We start from the raw sequence: 19,372 nt of genomic DNA, 5'->3' as shown, positions 1-19,372 counted from the left end.
CAGCCTCAAGACAATTGAGCATGGCTATGCTCTCATAAAGGTTTATTTATGAATACTGATACTGAACTTTCACCTAATTTTATGCTAGAAAATATCATTCCATTGATTTTTGCTGAACTATTTAAAAATCATTAAAAATCATTCTTAGTCCATAGGTTATACAAAAAAAAAAAAAAAAAAGACAGCAGGCCAGAACTGCTGAATAACATTTAACCAAATAGCTGATACTGTAAATATTCTTCTATCCTTGTTAACATTTTTAAATGGACATATTGTTATGAGGTACACTCCAAATTCCAATACAATATATACGGATTAAAAAAACAGCATAATAGCATATATATCCCCTCAAACACTTTTCATTTGTATTGAATTAGCTATATAAAAATATATCAAAAATTACAGTTAACTAGTCACGCTACAGTGCAAGGTAACCCTAGAACCTATTCTTTCCATCTAGTAATCACTCTTTTTTAAAGAAACAGAGTATTTCCCTGTTGCCCCGGCTGGAGTGCAGTGGCACAATCATAGTTTACCACAGCCTGGAACTCCTGGGCTAAGGGATCTTCCTTATCCTCACCCTCCTGAGTAGCTAGGGATACAGGCATGTGTCACCATGCCTGGCTATTTTTTTTTATTTATGAGAGAGATGTTGCTCAGACTGGTTTCAAACTCCAGGCCTCACGCAGCCCTCCCACTTCAGACTCCTAAAGCACTGACATTACAGGCATGAGCCACTGTCCACCTCTTTTTTTTTTTTTGAGACGGAGTCTTGCTCTTGTTGAACGGCCTGGAGTGCAATGACGCGATCTTGGCTCACTGGAATCTCAGCCTCCCGGGTTCAAACAATTGCCCTGCCTCAACCCCTCAAGTAGCTGGGATTACAGGTACGCGCCACCAGACCCAGCTAATTCTGTATTTTTGGTAGAGATGGAGTTTCACCATGTTGGTCAGGCTGGTCTTATACTCCTGACCTCAGGTAATCTGCCCACCACAGCCTTTCAAAGTGCTGAGATTACAGGCGTGAGCCACTGCACCTGGCTACCACTTTCTATTTCTAGGAGATCTTTTTCAGCTTCCACAAAGTGAGTACAGTACTTTGAGTATTTATCTTCCTGTGCCTGGCTTACTTAACATAATGTCTTCTAAGCTCATTTATGTTGCTAAGAATGACAGAATTTTTTATTTTTTTTTTAATGGCCAAATAGTATTCCATTGGGTATATATGACACATTTTCTTTATCTGTTCATGTGCTGATAGACACATAGGTTGATTCCAAATCTTGGCTATTGTGAACAGTGCTGGACTGAGTGAGCATGTGGGTGCAGAAGTCTCGGTATATGGACTTTCCTTTGAATATACACCCAGTAGTGGGATTGCTGAATCAGATGGTAGTTCTATTTTTAGTTTGTTCAGGAACCTCCATACTGTTCTCCATAATGGCTGTACAAGTCTACATTCCCACTAACAGTGTTTAAATGTTCCTTTGTCTCTGCATTCTCATCACCATGTGTTACTTTCTGATAACTTTTTTCAGTTAGAATGAACAATCTTTCTACTCTTACTATTCCTCTCTCTCAATGGATTTTGTGAAAAACATCTATTTTACGTACTATTCAATTCAAATAAAATAACTTTATTGAAGTTGCCATATGTCACTATATATTAAATACCTAGAAAAATATCTCAAGGTAAACCTGAAAGGAGTGTAAAACAAAAGACTTTGAGAGAGTACTTGGCTGTAAAACAATCATTCCTATTCCAAAATTGAGTGTTTCTGGTTATATGTTCTAAGTGCCTTACAATAAACCAGGCAGTGTGCTTAATCTGGACCAAGGGAGCCCTATCTTCAAAGTTCCTCAAACTTTTTAAATACTTATATTTCAAATACATTAGACTGAAAATAATTTGGGTTTCCATGTCAAAGATTAGAACAAATAATCATTCACAAAAAAGGTTCAGGTCTTTTAATTCTATTTTCACATATGCTTTCCTATTTGTTAAGCAGTATTTCAATTTTGATGTTTAAATTGCTAAAATTCAGTAAGTTGGGCACATAAATGAAACACTTGATTTACAGGTTACATTCTACACTCAAATCTAGTACTTCCAGTACTTTGTTCTGTCATAGTACTTTTAAAATATTCCATTCTTTACCTTTCACTCCACAGGTTTGTTTGTTTTAAACAGGATCTTACTCCCATTGCCCAGACTATAGTGCAGTGGTGCAATCACAGCTCACACTATCCTCGTCCACCTCCCTGCCTCAGGTGCTCCTCCCACCTCAGCCTCCTAAGTAGCTGGGACCACAGGCATGCATCAATCGCCATGCCCAACTAGTTGTTGTTGTCGTTTTTGGGGGGCGGGAGACAGAGTTTCGTTCTTGTTGTGCAGGCTGGAGGGCAATGGCGTGATCTTGGCTCACTGCAACCTCCACCTCCCAAGTTCAAGCGATTCTTCTGCCTCAGCCTCCAGAGTAGATAGGATTACAGGCGCTTGCCACCACACCCGGCTAATTTTTGTATAAAAATACAAAAAAAAAAAAAAAAAAAAAAAAAGTAGAAGACGGGGTTTCACCATGTTGGCTGGCTAATCTTGGAACTCCCGACCTCAGGTGATCCACTCACCTCGGCCTCCCAAAGTGCTGGGATTACAGGTATGAGCCACTGTGCCCAGCTGTTTTGTTTTTTTTTTTTTTTGTAGTGTTTATAGAGACTGGATTTCACTCCACAGGTACTACTTACTTAGCGTATTACATGACCATAGGCACTAACTGCTGGCCACTCCTGTCAACCTCAAGTGAGGTATCAGTAGTAAAGACAAAGTTCATCCAGTCTGTGTTTACATATACTATTCCAAGGAAATTTAAAGTATTTGGAAGAAAGAGTTTAAAGAGAGTCTCAAAAACTATTTTGAATGCAAATAGTGGTAATGAAAGTATCCACATTATTTTTAGATGAAATTTTCAAAACAGGCACACTTTTGAATTTAACAGCCCCAGTTTGATGCACCTGGATACATGGACTGTGCCTGACCTAAAATGTCTGTCTTTTCATTTCTGAAAGAGGAGTGTGTTGTTCTCCAGCTCTAGCTTACCCTCCCTGGTCTTCTCTAACATGCATTTGAAAAGTCTTTGAAAATGGGAAGAGATTTTTAAAAATCAGACAACGGTCAACTGCTTCTAGTTTGAAGTTCTAAAATTAACTTTCTTTAAAAGAAAGTCAGCATGATCTGATTTTTAAGCTAGCAAGCTAATGTGCTGCAATTTATCGTGGAAACTATGATGACTGTGCTTCTATCTACAAATTCTAGCTCCTGTAACATTCACCAAGACTACGAAAAGCAATCACTGAGCAGGCCACCCATTTTCTACTATTCTTTTGAAAAAGGAATATTAAAACATGGGACAACACAGAATCATCTTTACTGTAAATTACATTTTCTGCTGAATAACTGACAAAAACAAATCAAATTGGCATTAACTTTACTACAGGCATAAACGCTTATATATTTTCTGTAAGAATATTCTGAATAGAATATTAAAATTTATTGCCTCTAGGCCAAGCACAGTGGCTCAGCCCTATAATCCTAGCACTTTCAGAGGGAGAGGCAGAAAGATCATTTGAGGCCAGGAGTTTGAGACCAGCCTAGGCAACATAGAAGACCCTGACTCTTCAAACACTAAAATTTATCTATATCTAAGAATTGTCCACCAAGAACTTTAAAAATCAAGCTCTACTCTGCTGCCAGCCAGGGTCCCACCAGTTTCCACTTATAGTGCCACAATTCCAGAACAAAGGAGAAGCCGTTCTGATAAGAACGGCTTTGTTTTAATTTTGAAAAACCATGGATCAGGAAATAGCTGAAGTATAATTTTTAGAATCCAAGTTGTCACATCACCTTCAGGATGTTTTCTTATTGTTAATGCCATGTGACAATAAAAGATAACGATTTTTATATAAATAATATTTCTGTTAAAATTCTGATCTCAACTTAGCTATTGTTAGTTTACAAATAAAAAGGTAGATATCATAAATTAGGGTAAGCAAAGCATGCAAATCTAAAGAATCTATATCTGAATTCCTAGATTAGCATTAAAACCAATCACCGCAACAAATACCTCAACAGTATGCCTTGTGTGCAGAAAGGAAGCGATACTGAACATTCAATGCCACAACTGTAAGGTTTTCGGAGAAGCACCTGTGGCAGTTTCAGCAGTTCTATATGGAATGCTCCCCCTTTCTAGGATTACTTGAAAAAATCAAGTCAATTCGAATTACGTAGCTGTAAGACATTGACATGTGTAGTTTTTACAGATTCAGAATCTTCTGTGTGATTTAAAACGGGCAATGGTTCATAATACAGGAAACTTAAATAATAAGGGATCACATATTTGCAGGCAACATTTGGATTAAAAATACATAGACACACATAAGGTGCAGAAGCACACTGACTGAGCTTAAGCCATTGTCATGTGACCACCTTGACCATGAGCTACTGCTCTAAGATACTGCCTTTTAAATTACCTCTGGTAATTTTTTTTTTTAGCATGAAGCCAATTTAAATGTCAGTATTTCAACAAAACTTTAACAGTATGGACTAAAAACCATCAACTCACGATTCTGGTTACTTTAAAATTTGGTATGCTGTATCTCAAATACATTAGTAACTATTCCTAGATGGAAATAAGCAAATACATGGAATGATTAAAAAAAGATAAAAAACATTACTAAACTGTCCATTTGTACAGACAAAACATTAGCAAACATCTTAAGATATCTTCAGCAAAAGAAATACACGTGTATTTTTAACCCTTTGGTATCCAAACTCTTATTAAATAATGAAGACTTTCTTAAATATATTCTTCAGTTAATAATAGGAAGAAACTATTTTTAAAGTTTCTACCTACATAAATTTGGTGCCAAGTTTTCAAGTTCAAAGTTACTGAGGATAGTTTTACATTGCAACTGAGCACAATTATGTTTGCATACATTAAAATGTAAAACCACCATTCTAGGAGTTTGATGAAGTATTTAACATGCTCCTTCTATAATTTAGCAAGGGAAAAAGACATCTGGATTTAGAAACCATTGGTTTCATTTGAAAGCACTATCTATAAAAGCAGCAAAAATATCTGTATTTTAATCAAGCTACTATGAAAAACAATCAAAATTCTAAACTTAATTTCTTAACAAGTCTGGAATGGTGTCAACCCACTTACTGTGCCTGTCTAGCAGGCAGAACTTAATAGTTATTACAGAAAGTGATTCCTCCATCCCAAAACACCTTAACCAGAAAACAGCCAAGACCAGACAAATCTGCTGTGGTGACAATTAGATACAAGGAGGCAGCACAGTGGCTCACACCTGTAAACCCAGTGCTCTGGGAGGCCAAGGTGGGAGGATTGCTTGAGCCCAGGAGTTTGAGACCAGCCTGGGCAACACAAGATTACCCGATCTCTACAAAACATTTTTAAAAATTAGTTGGGCATGGTGGTATGTGCCTGTAGTCTCAGCTACTCAAAAGTCTGAGGCAGGAGGATCACTGGAGCCTACAGGTTTGAAGTTGCAGTGAAGTATAATCATGCCACTGTACTTTAGCCTGGATGACAGAGTGAGACTGTCTCTTAAAACAAAAAAGAGGAAGCAAAAAGTAGGATGTGCGGATTAGAATTCAGAGGACCTAAAATCCGAAAATATGAATTCAGAGTCGTAATTCTGGTAGATTTCATAACTGCATTATTATTCTGACAGGCAAATAAGCTAACAAAAATAAACCACAAATTTCAAAATGAACAGCTAAAAGTAAATTTGGATAACATTTTGACAAGGCCAAAGTTGCAAATAAATTTAACATTGATATTAAATATGCTCATCATCTGTATTTGCTCTCATGAAAATCTGGCTTCTAGACAGGACTCTATGGTAAACAAAGAAAGGTGGTTCTAAATGGTCAATTTTGATCCAAACTAAGCAAATTCCATTTTAATTAAAAATTTCTAAAAGTGAAGTATTTTTTTTGGCATTCGAAGTCTACTAACATCACATTCTAGGCTTTTGTTATTATGGCCAACTGTGCCTGCTTTCTAAACTAGGCAAGAGAATTTTCTAGAGTGAGTCACTGAATTTGCTTATATAAGGCTTTAGATGCTTCTCAAGCTAACTAATGATCCCAGTTAAGATAAAAAAAATTAATGTAATTAAGTTAAAATACATGTAGCCCAGCTGAAGATCTGGTTACCACAGAATAAATGGCTTCTAAAAAAATCCTCTCCTATAAAAAGGTTCTCAGACTTTGCCATTAAACACTGGCATCTATATAATGTAGTATCAAAATGGACACACAAATCTGCCTGAGATGCAAGTAATGTTGGTCTCATTCTGAATCTCTTTATTCCTACTCCGTTGGCATAAAGCTATTTTAATAGCTGGTTGATATGGAAACATCCTCCACTTTCTCAAGAAAATAAAGACGAAGTAGCCAACATTAATTGGTACCAAATTACTAAGAGTACAGCTAATCCAAGGCTCGAAATCTGCTATATACAATGTTCGTAGTAAAAAGATCTTAATTATCAGCAGACAGCAAGTTTTCAAGTCTTCTTCCAAAATCACATTAAGATTTAATGTTATGCTGCTACATGCTCTATCGTCCAAAAGAAAAGCAAGATGACAATCTTTTTGTAATAGTATATCCTCTTCTTCCAATCAAAACCTGAGTGTCAAGCAAGCAGCAAATACTGGCTGCAACAGGAAAATGGAACTACTATGTTAGCAAGATTAAGGATGGTGAAAACTTCACATATTTGCTGAAAACTCCATACACAGAAATTTCGGTCCTTTAAAGTATACAAACATACAGTTTTATCACAGAACTTAGATTTAATCCTGTGAATTTTAATTTTGAGACGTAAATAATGGCAAATAATAGTGACCAACATATAAGCCAGAAACAGAATCTCACACACAGAAAACTTGGCACCAAAACTCAAGATTTAAAATAAGAAAAGAAAAAGGAAGTCCATTAACATACTCACGTGTGGTGCTAGAAAATTTAATACGATGCACAGCAGCTGAAATGCGTTATCTTACAGATGCAACCTACATTAACAAGTAAGTTATATAACAAACCATTCTAGCCACAGACACTTAGCGTACTTGCCCTTATTATTATGTACCTCATGTCCAGAACAGCACAACAATTTAAGACTTTGGGCACTTTATGTAGCAGATACATAAAAAGCAAAGCAGGAATTAAGAGCAAATTAATTTAATAATACTGATATAAGGCAGCTTTTAATCTATTCACAGGAAAAATTTATATTATCTCCTAAATATTATAGCATGTAATATAAATAATTAATAATCTGGTCCATTCTGAATGAAAAATTAAGTAACTCTAAGGACATTAATTCTATGCTCCTTGAACGTCTTAAAAAAAAAGGTTATGATTTGCTAGGACTACACTTAACCATGAGCAACATTACAGGGAATAAAACAGACCTAGTACCATTATTTTGGAGATTCAAACTGTTACACGTTGGTAGACTAAATGGGGTAATTATAAAAATGTGCAGAAATCAAGAAGCAACTTACAAATTAACTGACAAACTTGACACTTTAGATGTTAAAACTAAATAACCATATATACAATAGCAATAAATAATGATTACTTGTGCTCTATCTCCAGGCCAAAGACTTGGAACTTAAGAATCGCTTTTGGCTAGATAGCTCAGGCTAAGTATTTCTTCTAAAAAAAAAAAAATGAAAGCTCAGTCCAGGGAAGTCACCATAATGCAGGGTCTTGAGGGGTGGCTCTTATACTGAGAAGGAAAAACAGACTGGCACCTGAGCCCATCTCAGCCACACCTGGTGGAAAAGAGACACTTGAGGGCCCTGTAACCAAGGACAGAATTGTAAATAAAAGATTCTCATTTTTAAAAAGACACCTACTAAAAAAAGGACATTGTGATATTTATTGGCTGAAAAGATTAAGCTATCCATAAAATGAATAAAACATCTTTGTAATAAAATCTTTAGGACCATTTAAGAGTATTATTTAGAAAAGTCATTAAAAATATCAACTTCTAGTTATCCACTGTTTCAATAAATGACAAGCAATTTTATCAATTATGTTATATATGACTCCGTATTTTATAATGAAAGCTTGTTATTAAAGATGAGTTTTTAATCTAACTACAGCTAAGAAAAATGCACAAATTACTTTGTTTTAAAGCAATCCACTGAGAATCACCTCAATGTTCTTCTATTGTATTAAATATATTATCAATTGTTTCTACGTTACCTTTAGTCACAACTATACATGAAGTCAGGAGAGTCCTTGTAATTTAACAGTAAATACAGGCCATGTTCATAATACTAAGTAACTATATAAGGATCATAGCCCAAACTAATGGCGAATCTTGCCAATAAACTTAACAAAACAGAAGCTAAGATATTCACAGGTTATCGACAGCCACTGGTACCTACATGTGTCGTGCATTAACGTGTATGGTTTTGCTGTCTAAGATCTACTTTCAATATTTACTATAATACAGAGTCAAAGCAATGAAATGGAAACCAAAGGGTTAAACTATTTTGTGGGTTTTCTTTCTTTCAAAGTCTAAATGTTCACATTTCTGATTAGAATAATGTGGTTTATAATTAATCTTTATGAATTATTCATAACACAAGGTAAAACAAAAAGCTGATATTATCAGTTATTTTGGTTATTACAGCTCTATAGCTTACACTCAATATTTAAGGGTGAAAACCGCATCCATTTTGTTAATGCTGTGAACTGCAGAAGAAAAATTTTTATAATATAAATCTTTAAGAGAAAGTTGATAACAAATAAATTTAATAGCTAAAATAAACGTATAATGCCATGGCTAGCTAATGATTTGCATATAAGATCTAATTTCTAAAAGAATACATGTAAACATTAAGATTGTCCTATCAAAGCATAAATAAGCTAACTGATGTAAGCCAAGCTAAAACAAAAGATATTTTAAAATAATGCCACCGGTATGAGAAGCTTATAGCAAGCTTGGGGTCTTTAGTGTAAATAGTGCTATTTTACAAAGAACTATTAATTATTAAGTTGTAATAGGCTTTAAAACATAACATTCTCACATCTGCCAAGATGTGGAAACTGAAACCCAGAAAAGCTAATTTTCTTCAGAAACTTTTTGAGTCAGAGATGCCTGAAAAGATACTTTAATCCAACCCAAGCTTCTTGTTTTGAAATTAAAACTTGGCAAAAAAAAAGTTTAAAGACCACAGTCACACAACTAGTTAGTGGAAAAGTGGTGGCAAAGTAATGATGCCAAGTTCCAAATCTAATTAGTTAACTGTTCTTTCAGTTCAAATACACCCTCAACAAGAATACTGAGGCTGCTTGAAATTAAATCCCCTTCTGTTAGAGATCAACTTAATCCACACAATTTTTCTCACTAATACCAACTGTTCTAAAAGGCAAAATTATATTACTAATTTTGAAAACAAAGGTACTGGACTGTTGCCTGCTTATATACTGCCTTTAAACAAAACATCCTCGACTACATCTTTAGCTGCAAAGAATAAATGAAAGACACTTACTCGATGTGAGCCCCATTCGCCACAAGGGCACTGATGCAGTCTAGGCTCCCAGAGCGAGCTGCCTTGTGAATGGGAGTTTCACCCTCACAATCCTGAAACAACAAAAAGCAAAATATACACATACTCAGAACAAATCTTCTGGCATTTTAAAGTAACGTCATTAGCACAGATCAGAGACCTTCTCATTCTTTGAGACAAAATGTGTTGATCAAGGTCTGAAGCAGAACACAAAGAAATCAATACATGAACAGAGGATGAGAGCAAACCAGGAGGGACAAGTTCTCTAAAATGTTTAGCTACCGGTCAATGACCAAGTATCTCTGAGCCTTCTCCAGTAGTGACACTGTGAATGCTCTCAACAGTGATTTATAAATCACTTCATGTTGGATCTTAGCACATGTGTGTTTTATATAAACCCAGAGTAAGTTAAAACACACACACACACACACACACACAAACACACATTAAAACAGTCATCAAGGCCAAGAAATAGCATATAATAGCTGACATATGGTCTCAGCTGCCCACTTTCCTCTGTGCCCACCGCAATGCTAACCTAAGTCAACATCATCAATGCCTAACTTGAAACTTCTACTTTGAACTTGAAATGGGACCACAGCTTAGACAAGATGGTGTGAGGCACAATGGTTGACCTCTTTTCAGTATTTACTAGAGGGAATATTTACTAAATATTCCCAAACTATTTTCAGTATTTACTAGAGGAAAGAGAGAGGAACACAAAGGTAAAGCAAAGCAAGCTTCAAAAGAACAGATACAGGTGAAGGGGAGGAAGGCAGCAAACCACACTGCCATGTGTGTACCTATGCAACAATCTTGCATGTTCTTCACATGTACCCTAAAACCTAAAATGCAATTTTATATATATATTAGAATGAGATGCCTGCTTCAGAAAGGTTGGGGGAGTGGGGGAGGGGGTGAAGCACACACGGACACAGAGGAAAGGGAGTAAACCCAGGAAAGCCACCGTGGACGTCAGCACAGTCAACCCAGGTCCACAGTACGAGACTGAAACAACCTCAAAGGCCATCTTCATAGGCTATCAGCCATGAAAGACAATCGGACATAGCAATCAAGAGAAGAAGGTCATTTCTGGTGGAAAACAGACCGGGAAATCTTGGGGGCTCCACGGCAACACCTCTTGAATAATCACACTGCAATTTCACTGGTAGCTGAACTTGGCAGAAGACTACCACAGAATTAAGAGATCAAGATAAAAAGGAGTGCAGTGATTGTGGGTCATTCAGAAAACAGTTCATTCATAAACTCAGTAAATAGCCGAGCTCCTTCACCAACACATACTAACTCACAGGAGAAAAAATGAGGTGAGGGCCACCCAAAGTTAAAAAAAACAGTGGTAGAATAATTTACAGAAAAATAAAGAGTATGAAAGCCTCAAGTGCTTGGTGGAGGGAAAAATCTGCACATTTATTTAAACAAAGGTCTGAAGAGAATATAAAGCAACGTAAAGCTCTAAAGCTCTACACAGAAAAATCCGTTTTTGAAAAGAGAAACACAGAAAACCACGCAGCTATACAGTAAACTCTCTGTTGAACTCAGATTTTTTGAAAAGCCAAAACCTGGCCCTATCCTCCTAAAAGAGAGGTGGGAATGGAAGAGGAGTAGTACAAAATAAAGACAAATAAAAATTACACGAAAACATTGCCAGGAAAATGGGAGCTGAGATTTAGATAGTTTTGCTGAAAAAAAAAAAAAAGCTGAAAAGGGGGGAAAAATGGTCTTTAAAGATATCCTTGGAACAAGATGAAAAAGGGTCTGTTATTGGGGGATATCAACAGATGACAGAGAAAAAGCAAAACTATCAACCTCTGTAGGGACAATCTTTTTCTTCCTTTCTTTTTTTTTTTTTTTTTTTGAGACGGAGTCTCGCTCTGTTGCCCAGGCTGGAGTATGGTGGCACGATCTTGGATCACTGCAACCTCCACCTCCCAGGTTCAAGTGATTCTGTTTCAGCCTCCTGAGTAGCTAGGACTACAGGCTCATGCCACCACGCCCCGCATTTTTTTTTTTTTTTTTTTTTTTGGTATTTTTAATAGAGACAGGGTTTCACCTTGTTAGCCAGGATTGTCTCGATCTCCTGCTGGGATTACAAGTGTGAGCCACCACGCCCAGCCTGTAGAGACAATCTTTAAGGGCAGAGCAAACAATAAAGGCAGGCCCCTGCACCTTGAGAGAAGGCAGCCAGAAGAAAAGACACTTAGAGCAAAGAGCCAGATGTAGGTGCCCAGGCCTCCAGCTCAGCCCAGCCACACAGCAAACACAGCAAATTGAGTAATAAAGGGAACTGGGAGCAGTGCCAGCATGCTCAAGACAAGCTGGGCACCTTGGGTTTTAATAAAGAAAAATTTCATTTCTAATCTAGATATGAAAAAGGCAACATCAAATGCCAGCAAAATTCTAGAAAAGGCATATGAAAGAGAAAGCTTGCTAATTATACACCAAGGACAGTCAATACAGACTCACTAAAAACAAATAACATGAAAGCTGACTTCATTTCCTCCTGGGGAAACCAAGAACATGGGCCTCCAGACAGCACATGAGCTTCCGTAATCTCACAGGCTTACCTTAGAGACTGCCAAGAAAGTCTGTGCTATTGACCTTGAGGAACATGAACTTAGAACTATTAGTGGCTAAGATGCCAAAGGATTAACATACTAGAAACTGGGTTAAAACACAGCATGAACAGGTTCAAAAAATTAAATGCATACAAACAACAAAGGAAAAAGACCTGGATCTGACGTCCTAAGAGTTCATATGAGAAATGAGAGAAACTGTCTACCTGGAGATGAGTCAGCAGGTGGGCGGGGGTTGGAGGGTTATTGTGCCCTCAAGATCACTGGGTGCCCATCACAAGAGGCGTCAAAATTCACCCACTACTACATAATAGAGGGAGATGATGTCTGAGATTCGGATGCAAACTTTACATGCCAGCAGACCACAATTACCTAACCTAAGACCCACTAAGGTGCTTAACAATGCCAAATGATACGCCCTAGGCACATGGAGGACTTAGAAATGTCTACCCAGATATTTCAAATGCAGGGAGGGCTGCAAAGAAAAAGATTGTAGGATCCTGCCTTTGAAGAAGCAGAGTGCGAGAGGACAGGAGAGGTTTCCAAGAGGTGTTATCTAGAGGCACCTGAGAGGAAGGTGGGGGACACAGAAGCACACTTTCTGCCCCCGCTTCTCTATTGAAAATACTGAACTGCAATAAGACACTTTGAAAAGTGTCTTATTTATAAGACACTTTTGACTTCTCGATTTATAAAGGTCTGGAAAGCAGTGTTAGACAATTTCTCTAGTCCTCGCTAAATCAGATGCTATGTAATAATTCAATGAAAATTAACATACAAAAATTCTATAAATTCCATACTAGGTGTTAATTACTGCCATTCATGAATTAGCCATATTTTACTGATAAAGGAGATTGAGCCACAGACCAAGTTAACGACTTGCCAAAGGCCAGAGATATGGCAGAAGCAGGAATCAAGCCAACACTGCCCTTTCTACCAGGGGACAGGGGTAGGGGAGAAGGAAAGACACAAGGTGATGCCCAGCACCATAAGGGTATAAAGTAGGTAATTCATAACTCTCAAATTTATGAATACAAGCAACAGAGCAGCAGAGACATCTACATATGTAAAGTCATACATGCAGAGATGGAAAGGGAAGTGACAGCATAGCAACCTGAAAAGCTGTCCCATATCCCAAGTATCAGTTTAGTAACAAACAGGCCTCAACTCTTGGCCACCCTCCCTTACAATGTCTTTTCTACTTCGCATCTCTTAAGGAGACAATCACTTACCCCAATCTCCCACTGACTCTTGCTTCTCTTAAGGGGACAATCACTTACCCCATTTTCCCATTGATTCTTGTTTTAAATCAGGGCTAACACCTTCTTTCTCAATTACTTGCTCCTTAGCTGAGTAGCCGAGTTTTTAGGAGAGAGACTAGCAACTGCTTTATACCTGGTTATCATCAAGGGTTGAATCTTGGGAAAGACAAAAGCAGGAAGAAGACTTTGCATAAAACAAGGCCTTGATGACTGTACATAGCAGAAGCATTTACAAAAAGGAGAAGAGAAAGGCATCAAAAACAGCTCCCAGAGCCCATGCCAGGTCTCTCAGACTAATCCGATTGCAGCAAAGGATGCCAAGTGTTGGGACTGCTCCAAGTCAGACAACCTACTGGGTATCAGAGCTGCTTGTCTCACGCAACCAAGTCCCTAACAACCTGAACACTCTCATATAGGTGAAATGCCACTGAAAACACACCATGGGAAAAATCTGGCACACTTACGTTTCTGTTTGTATGCTTAATCTTAAATATCAAGTCCTCAAGTCACTTACTCTTCCTGCTTAGTAAATGATACTTAGCTACTTATCTGCATCAAGGCATCAACTGGCATCTGAAGCTCACTTTGGAGTCAACTTAACAGCCATGCATTTTCCAGAATAAAAGTGTTTTTATAATTACCTGTGGAAATGAGGCTAAGGCAGCTGTGAGTAGAAAGCCAGAAAACCTGGGCTCAAGGCCAGGCTCCTTTAATTACCAGCTATAACCTTGGGCACATTATCCTGGATCACAGTTTATCATGAAGTCACATTATAAGTGAAAGCACTCTATAAACAGAAAGCATTCCTGTGGAAAGGGCCTATTATCCTCCACAAACTGAAGAAACAGAAATCCTGGTTTGTTCTCAGGTAAAGATATCAAGCTCTAATTAGGACCTCAATTTAAAGCAATACCATGTGTATAACTGTAACTGCAAAAAGAAAAAGCAAGAGCAAACGAAGTCTATCCAGCACTCTTACCGGTTTGTTAATGTTGGCTCCTGCTTGAATCAGCCAGATCAGGCACTGAGGATGTCCCCCAAAGGCCGCAATGTGGGCTGGTGTCTGCGCGTACCGCGTGGTGGAGACGTTGAGTGTGGCTCCTGCTCTCACCAACTGCATTAAGCACTCCAACTTCGAAAATAGGAGGGGAGATGAAAACACGCAGACATGTCAGTACCCTATATTCAATATTACACAAATAAGCTAAATTCTATAATGGTGACAAATGGCTTTGTTACCAATTTTTTAATAGAGCAAATTAAATCACTCCTTCCCAACGCCATGCAAATTTTAAAAAGCATTTAAAACAACATTTTTCCTTGTCCTTATGAAAAAGACGGTAGACAGAAATTAAAAAACGCAGAAAGGCTAACACCATACAGATTTAAATATTTTGGTTTCCCTACAACCGAATAAGCCAAAATCAGAAAAGATTGGACTGCACTGTTGAAAGACTTCTATCAAAACTGTTTTTTGCACAGACTATTCTAAACAAAAATGTTAAAGGGATTGGTGGGTTAAAAAACTGTGCGCAGGCCAGGCGCAGTAGCTCACTCCTGTAATCCTAGCACTTTGAGAGGCTGGGTGGATTACTCGAGGTCAGGAGTTCTAAACCAGCCTGGCCAACATGGTGAAATCCCGTCTCTACTAAAAACAAAAAAATTAGCTGGGCATAGTGGTGGGAGCCTGAGGCAGAATTGCTTGCACCCAGAAGGCAAAGGTTGGAGTGAGCCGAGATCACACCACTGCACTCCAACCTGGGAGTGCAAGACTCCATCTTAAAAAACAAACAAAACTTTGTGTAATGCTGAGCATGGTGGCTCACGCCTGTAATCCCAGCATTTTGGGAGGACAAGGCGGGAGGATCACCTGAAGTTCAAGACCAGCCTGGCCAACACAGTGAAACCCCATGCTGGAGTTTTAAAAATACAGAATTACAAAAATTAGCCAGGTGTGGTGGTGCATGCCTACAATCAATCCCAGCTACTCAGAAGGCAGAGGAAGGAGAATCAGTTGAACCCAGGAAGCGGAGGTTGCAGTGAGCCAAGATAACTCCACTGCACTCCAGCCCGGGCAACAGAATAAGACCCTGTCTAAAAGAACACCACCTCCCACAAACTTTCTGTCGCTACAACTCCTCGTGGTCAAAGACTATTTTCTATAGTGTACACAACTATGCACTTTTAAACAAGTCAGCACTAAATACTCATTGAATACTCAACTAAGGCCCCATTCTCCACATTAGTTTTTTACTCTTTTCAAATGATTTATATTTAAAAACCCTATGTTTAAAAAAAAAAAAAAAAAAAAAAAAGCTTACGGCATAACTGAGCAATGCCCCTGGTGGGTGACTAACACGGCAAGTTAAGGCTTTGTGGCCAGGCACCAATACTATGCTAGCCTCTGGCTAAAACAGTTCACCACATTCAACAAATTTAGCAAGTGCCTACCATGTGCCAAGCAATTGTTCCACCCACGTTCTCTAACCCTAGACTGCTGGTTTTCCCTCCACTCCAATCACAATGCAGTTAGGGAACTATGCCTGACTGTAAGCAATTCTCAAGAGCAGAGACTGCACCTGAAGACAAAATACCTAATACCCTCCCCTTTCCCATCTCTCTTAGCACTTTAAAGCTTTCCTTGCAAAGGACGGATCGTATCAATAAACATTTCTGTGAGACGAAGAATACACAGATTCAAAACACACTCTTCAACCAACTTGAATCTGGGGGTAAAGGCTGATGTCTATTTTTATTTACTGCCTTTATTAATTTACTGGGTGAAAATGAAAGTATTAACTAGTGATAAGATGAACAGGTCTCAAATCACATAAAAATAAAACGGATGAAAATCACTCGGCATACCAAAAATCATTTACTGAGACCTAGCTAGGCTCAAAGCTGTTACCCTTGGGTTCAATCTAGAAACCTGGATTTGGAATTCTGGAAAGATACTGTTCAACACGGTATCATAAAAGGTACAATAGAGATTTTAAACAACGTTTAGCCCTCTGGGAACAAATGAGTCTTACCAACGTTAGGGATCTTGTGCATCACTAGCACATTTCTCAGAACACTAGCCTGAAACCGGTGTAAAAGGGCAGTCGTTAGCAGGGTTGCGGGGGAAGCCTGGACTGGAAAGCTGCAGCCCTGAGTACTGGCCTGATTTCTGTCCCAACAGATTCTCAGAAGGCAATGTCTGGACACTGGACAGGGGCTTTCTAAGGTCCCTTCCATATCTAAGACCAAACAGCCCTATGATTCAGACATCTGGAAACAATGAAGTAACTGCTTCTAGTTACACTTGATGACCATTTGATGACCAAGGTAAAGCTACTGCTCAAAGTTCCATGGAAGCAGGCTTTTGAAAAGCTATTTCAGTTTTTTTAAATGCGATAAAATACACACGAAAAGTTACTATTTTAAAGTAGTTATGGCTATTTTAATCCCCAGAGACAACTGGAGGCACCACTGGGTGAAATATTCTAAGTGACCATCCATAACGAGGCTTTAAGCATTCTACAGATTGTTGTTCACTGTCACACAGTACTGTGTCATTCTCAACCAGAGTAGAAAGGACGGAATCCTAAAGTTTAGTGTAAAAATAAACCACAGCAAGAGGCACTCTGGAGGGAGGGAATCCTCAGATTACTGACTGCCTCGGGAAATCTATTTCAGGCTGCAGGCAAAAGCGCAGGGAGGAGGCTTTCTTACTTTTGTTAAGAAACTCATTTCCCCTGAGGACTTGTTTTCTCCAGCTGCTACCACAGTCGCACAACTTCAGAGACAGTGCCACAGGGACCTAACCGCCCTTGAGGGTTAACCTGCTTCCCCACCCCATCGTCAAAACTCCTTTTCATTTCTTTTACTTAAAAAAAAGTAACTTTTCCACTTTAAGAGGAGAATCAGAAACTGTTTCCCAAAAGAGACAACTGCGTTGTGAAGGCAGCACCGGGGGTAGCAAGATAAACTGCAACTCCCTCAGTGGTGACGACATTACGGTGGCCAGGCCTTCTTAAAATAACTTATTTCACCTTATCCTCTATGTATTTCTGCAAAACCATTTAACCCCATCTCATAATTTACGAGGAAAAACACTATAAATACCCCTGAATTTTAGCGAATTAAAAAATACTAATCATTTAAAGCCACTTTCGAAAGGCAAGGTGAAATCTCCATTTAAGACTTATCTGAGGCCGAGCGTGGTGGCTCACGCCTGTAATCCAAGCACTTTGGAGGCCAAGGCGGGCGGATCACCTGAGGTCGGGAGTTCAAGACCAGCCTGACCAACATGGCGAAACCCTGTCTTTATACTACACACACACACACACACACATAGACTTATCTGAGCAAATACCAAGAACTGCAGCTATCCAACCTTTAAAAACTTAAAGCAGCACTGTGTTCCCCAGAATTTTCAGTTTAAAGTAAAAAAGAGAGGAACGTAAAGGCTCCACAGGAAGAGAATTTTGCTTAATTTAACCACTTCTGCAGACATTTAGAGCCAAGATAAACTCAGCCGTCATTAATTTTCCTGAACCGGGGCCAGCTACGAGCCTTAAAGCAAACCCAGAAGCCGGAGAGCCGGTCTCCACCCGACACGGCTGCCCGGGCCCTCCAGGCCGGCCGCGGCGCCAGCTCCTCGGCTGAGCTCGTCCGCAGCGCGGGCCTCGGCTCCCGGGGAGGCTGTGCCGAACCACAAGCTCGGCCGCGCCCGGGCATTCCCCTCGCGCCTGGCTCCCGCAGCGCAAGGGCTACCGTCGCCTCCGACCCCAGGCGCCGCTCCCCGGAAGCCCCGTGGGCGACGACGCGGCCTAACATCCCGCTCTGAGAAATCACCCGCGTCCCCGGCCCGGCCCGCAGGGCCCGGCGCCCTCGGTGCGCAGGCTCCGGCCGACAGGCCCCGGGACTCCCGGAGACCGCCTGGTTAGAAAGTTGCCACGCGCCGCCGCACATGCGCCCTGGGGCCCTCGGGGCGCAGGCGCCGCCGACCCCGCTTCCGCCCCGCGCTCCCGGCACGCCCCGCACCCCCCCGCGGCCCGCCGCGGCCCTCGAGCCCGCGCGCTGCCGCACAGGCGCCGCCGACCCCGCTTCCGCCCGCGCTCCCCGCGCGCTCCGCACGCGCCGCGCGGTCCGCACCGCAGACCCGCTTTCCCCGGCCCCCACTCGACAGCCAAGGAAAATGGCGCCTTAAAGTGCTCGCGCCCACCTTGCCGAAGTGCGCGGCCCAGTGCACGGGCGTCCAGCCGTAGAAGGAGTCCTCAGAGGCCAGGTGGGCGTGCGGCGTCTGCTGCAGCAGCGAGCAGAGCGTGGCCAGGTCCCCATCGCGGCAGGCGCGGTGCAGCGGGAAGCGCAGCGACAGCAGCTCCTCGCTGGAGAAGCCCGCCTCCACGCCCGCGCCCGCTCCCGCCGCCGACATGGTCCGTCACCCGAGAGCGCGGAGCTCGCTGGCCGAGGATGCGTCGGGGAGGACCCGAGAGGTCGCCGCCGCCCGAGCACAAAGGAGCGAGACGAGCGGGGCGATCGCGTCCCACAGGCTGCCGAGCCGAGCGCGCTCTGAGGGGGCGGGGCGGGGCCTAGAGCGGCCGGGCGCGGGGCGGGGCCTGGCCCCGAGGACTACTGGAGCGGCCGGGCAGGGGGCGGGGCCTGGGCCAGAGAACGCCCGGAGCACCCGCGCGGGAGGCGGGGCCTGGAGCCGCGGACGCCTGGAGCGGCGGGACAGGGGGTCAGGGCTTGGGGCTCAGGACGCCTGGAGCAGCCCCACGGGAGGCGGGGCCTGTGGCGGCCGCTGCGGGGCGGAGTCTAACCCACAGGACGCCTGGAACAGCCGGGTAGGGAGCGGGGCCTGGACCTGAGGCAGCCTGGAAGCCGCCGGGCACAGGGCGGGGCCTTGCCCGG

The 19,372-nt window shown here is 41.1% G+C and overlaps 1 protein-coding gene across 5 annotated transcripts in view; it reads right to left on the bottom strand.

The window, feature by feature from the left end:
- The window catches only part of ANKRD10 (ankyrin repeat domain 10), a 36,777-nt gene extending 17,884 nt beyond the window's left edge, over positions 1-18,893 (bottom strand). For 2 of the 5 annotated variants that reach the window (XM_010338843.3, XM_010338844.3), the window contains exons 1-3: positions 18,684-18,893; positions 14,454-14,606; positions 9,601-9,692 (exon numbers count right to left, since the gene is read on the bottom strand). In XM_010338843.3, coding sequence (XP_010337145.1) covers positions 9,601-9,692; positions 14,454-14,606; positions 18,684-18,893 — 455 coding nt within the window. The other 3 variants (XM_039473142.2, XM_074387445.1, XM_074387446.1) reach the window with 3 other exon arrangements.
- Positions 18,894-19,372: the final 479 nt, after the last annotated feature.

Source organism: Saimiri boliviensis, chromosome 16 (assembly GCF_048565385.1).
Source record: "Saimiri boliviensis isolate mSaiBol1 chromosome 16, mSaiBol1.pri, whole genome shotgun sequence".
Taxonomy (NCBI): Eukaryota; Metazoa; Chordata; class Mammalia; order Primates; family Cebidae; genus Saimiri; species Saimiri boliviensis.
The sequence above is the reverse complement of the archived record's forward strand: the minus strand, read 5'-3'. Positions and strand labels throughout refer to the sequence as shown.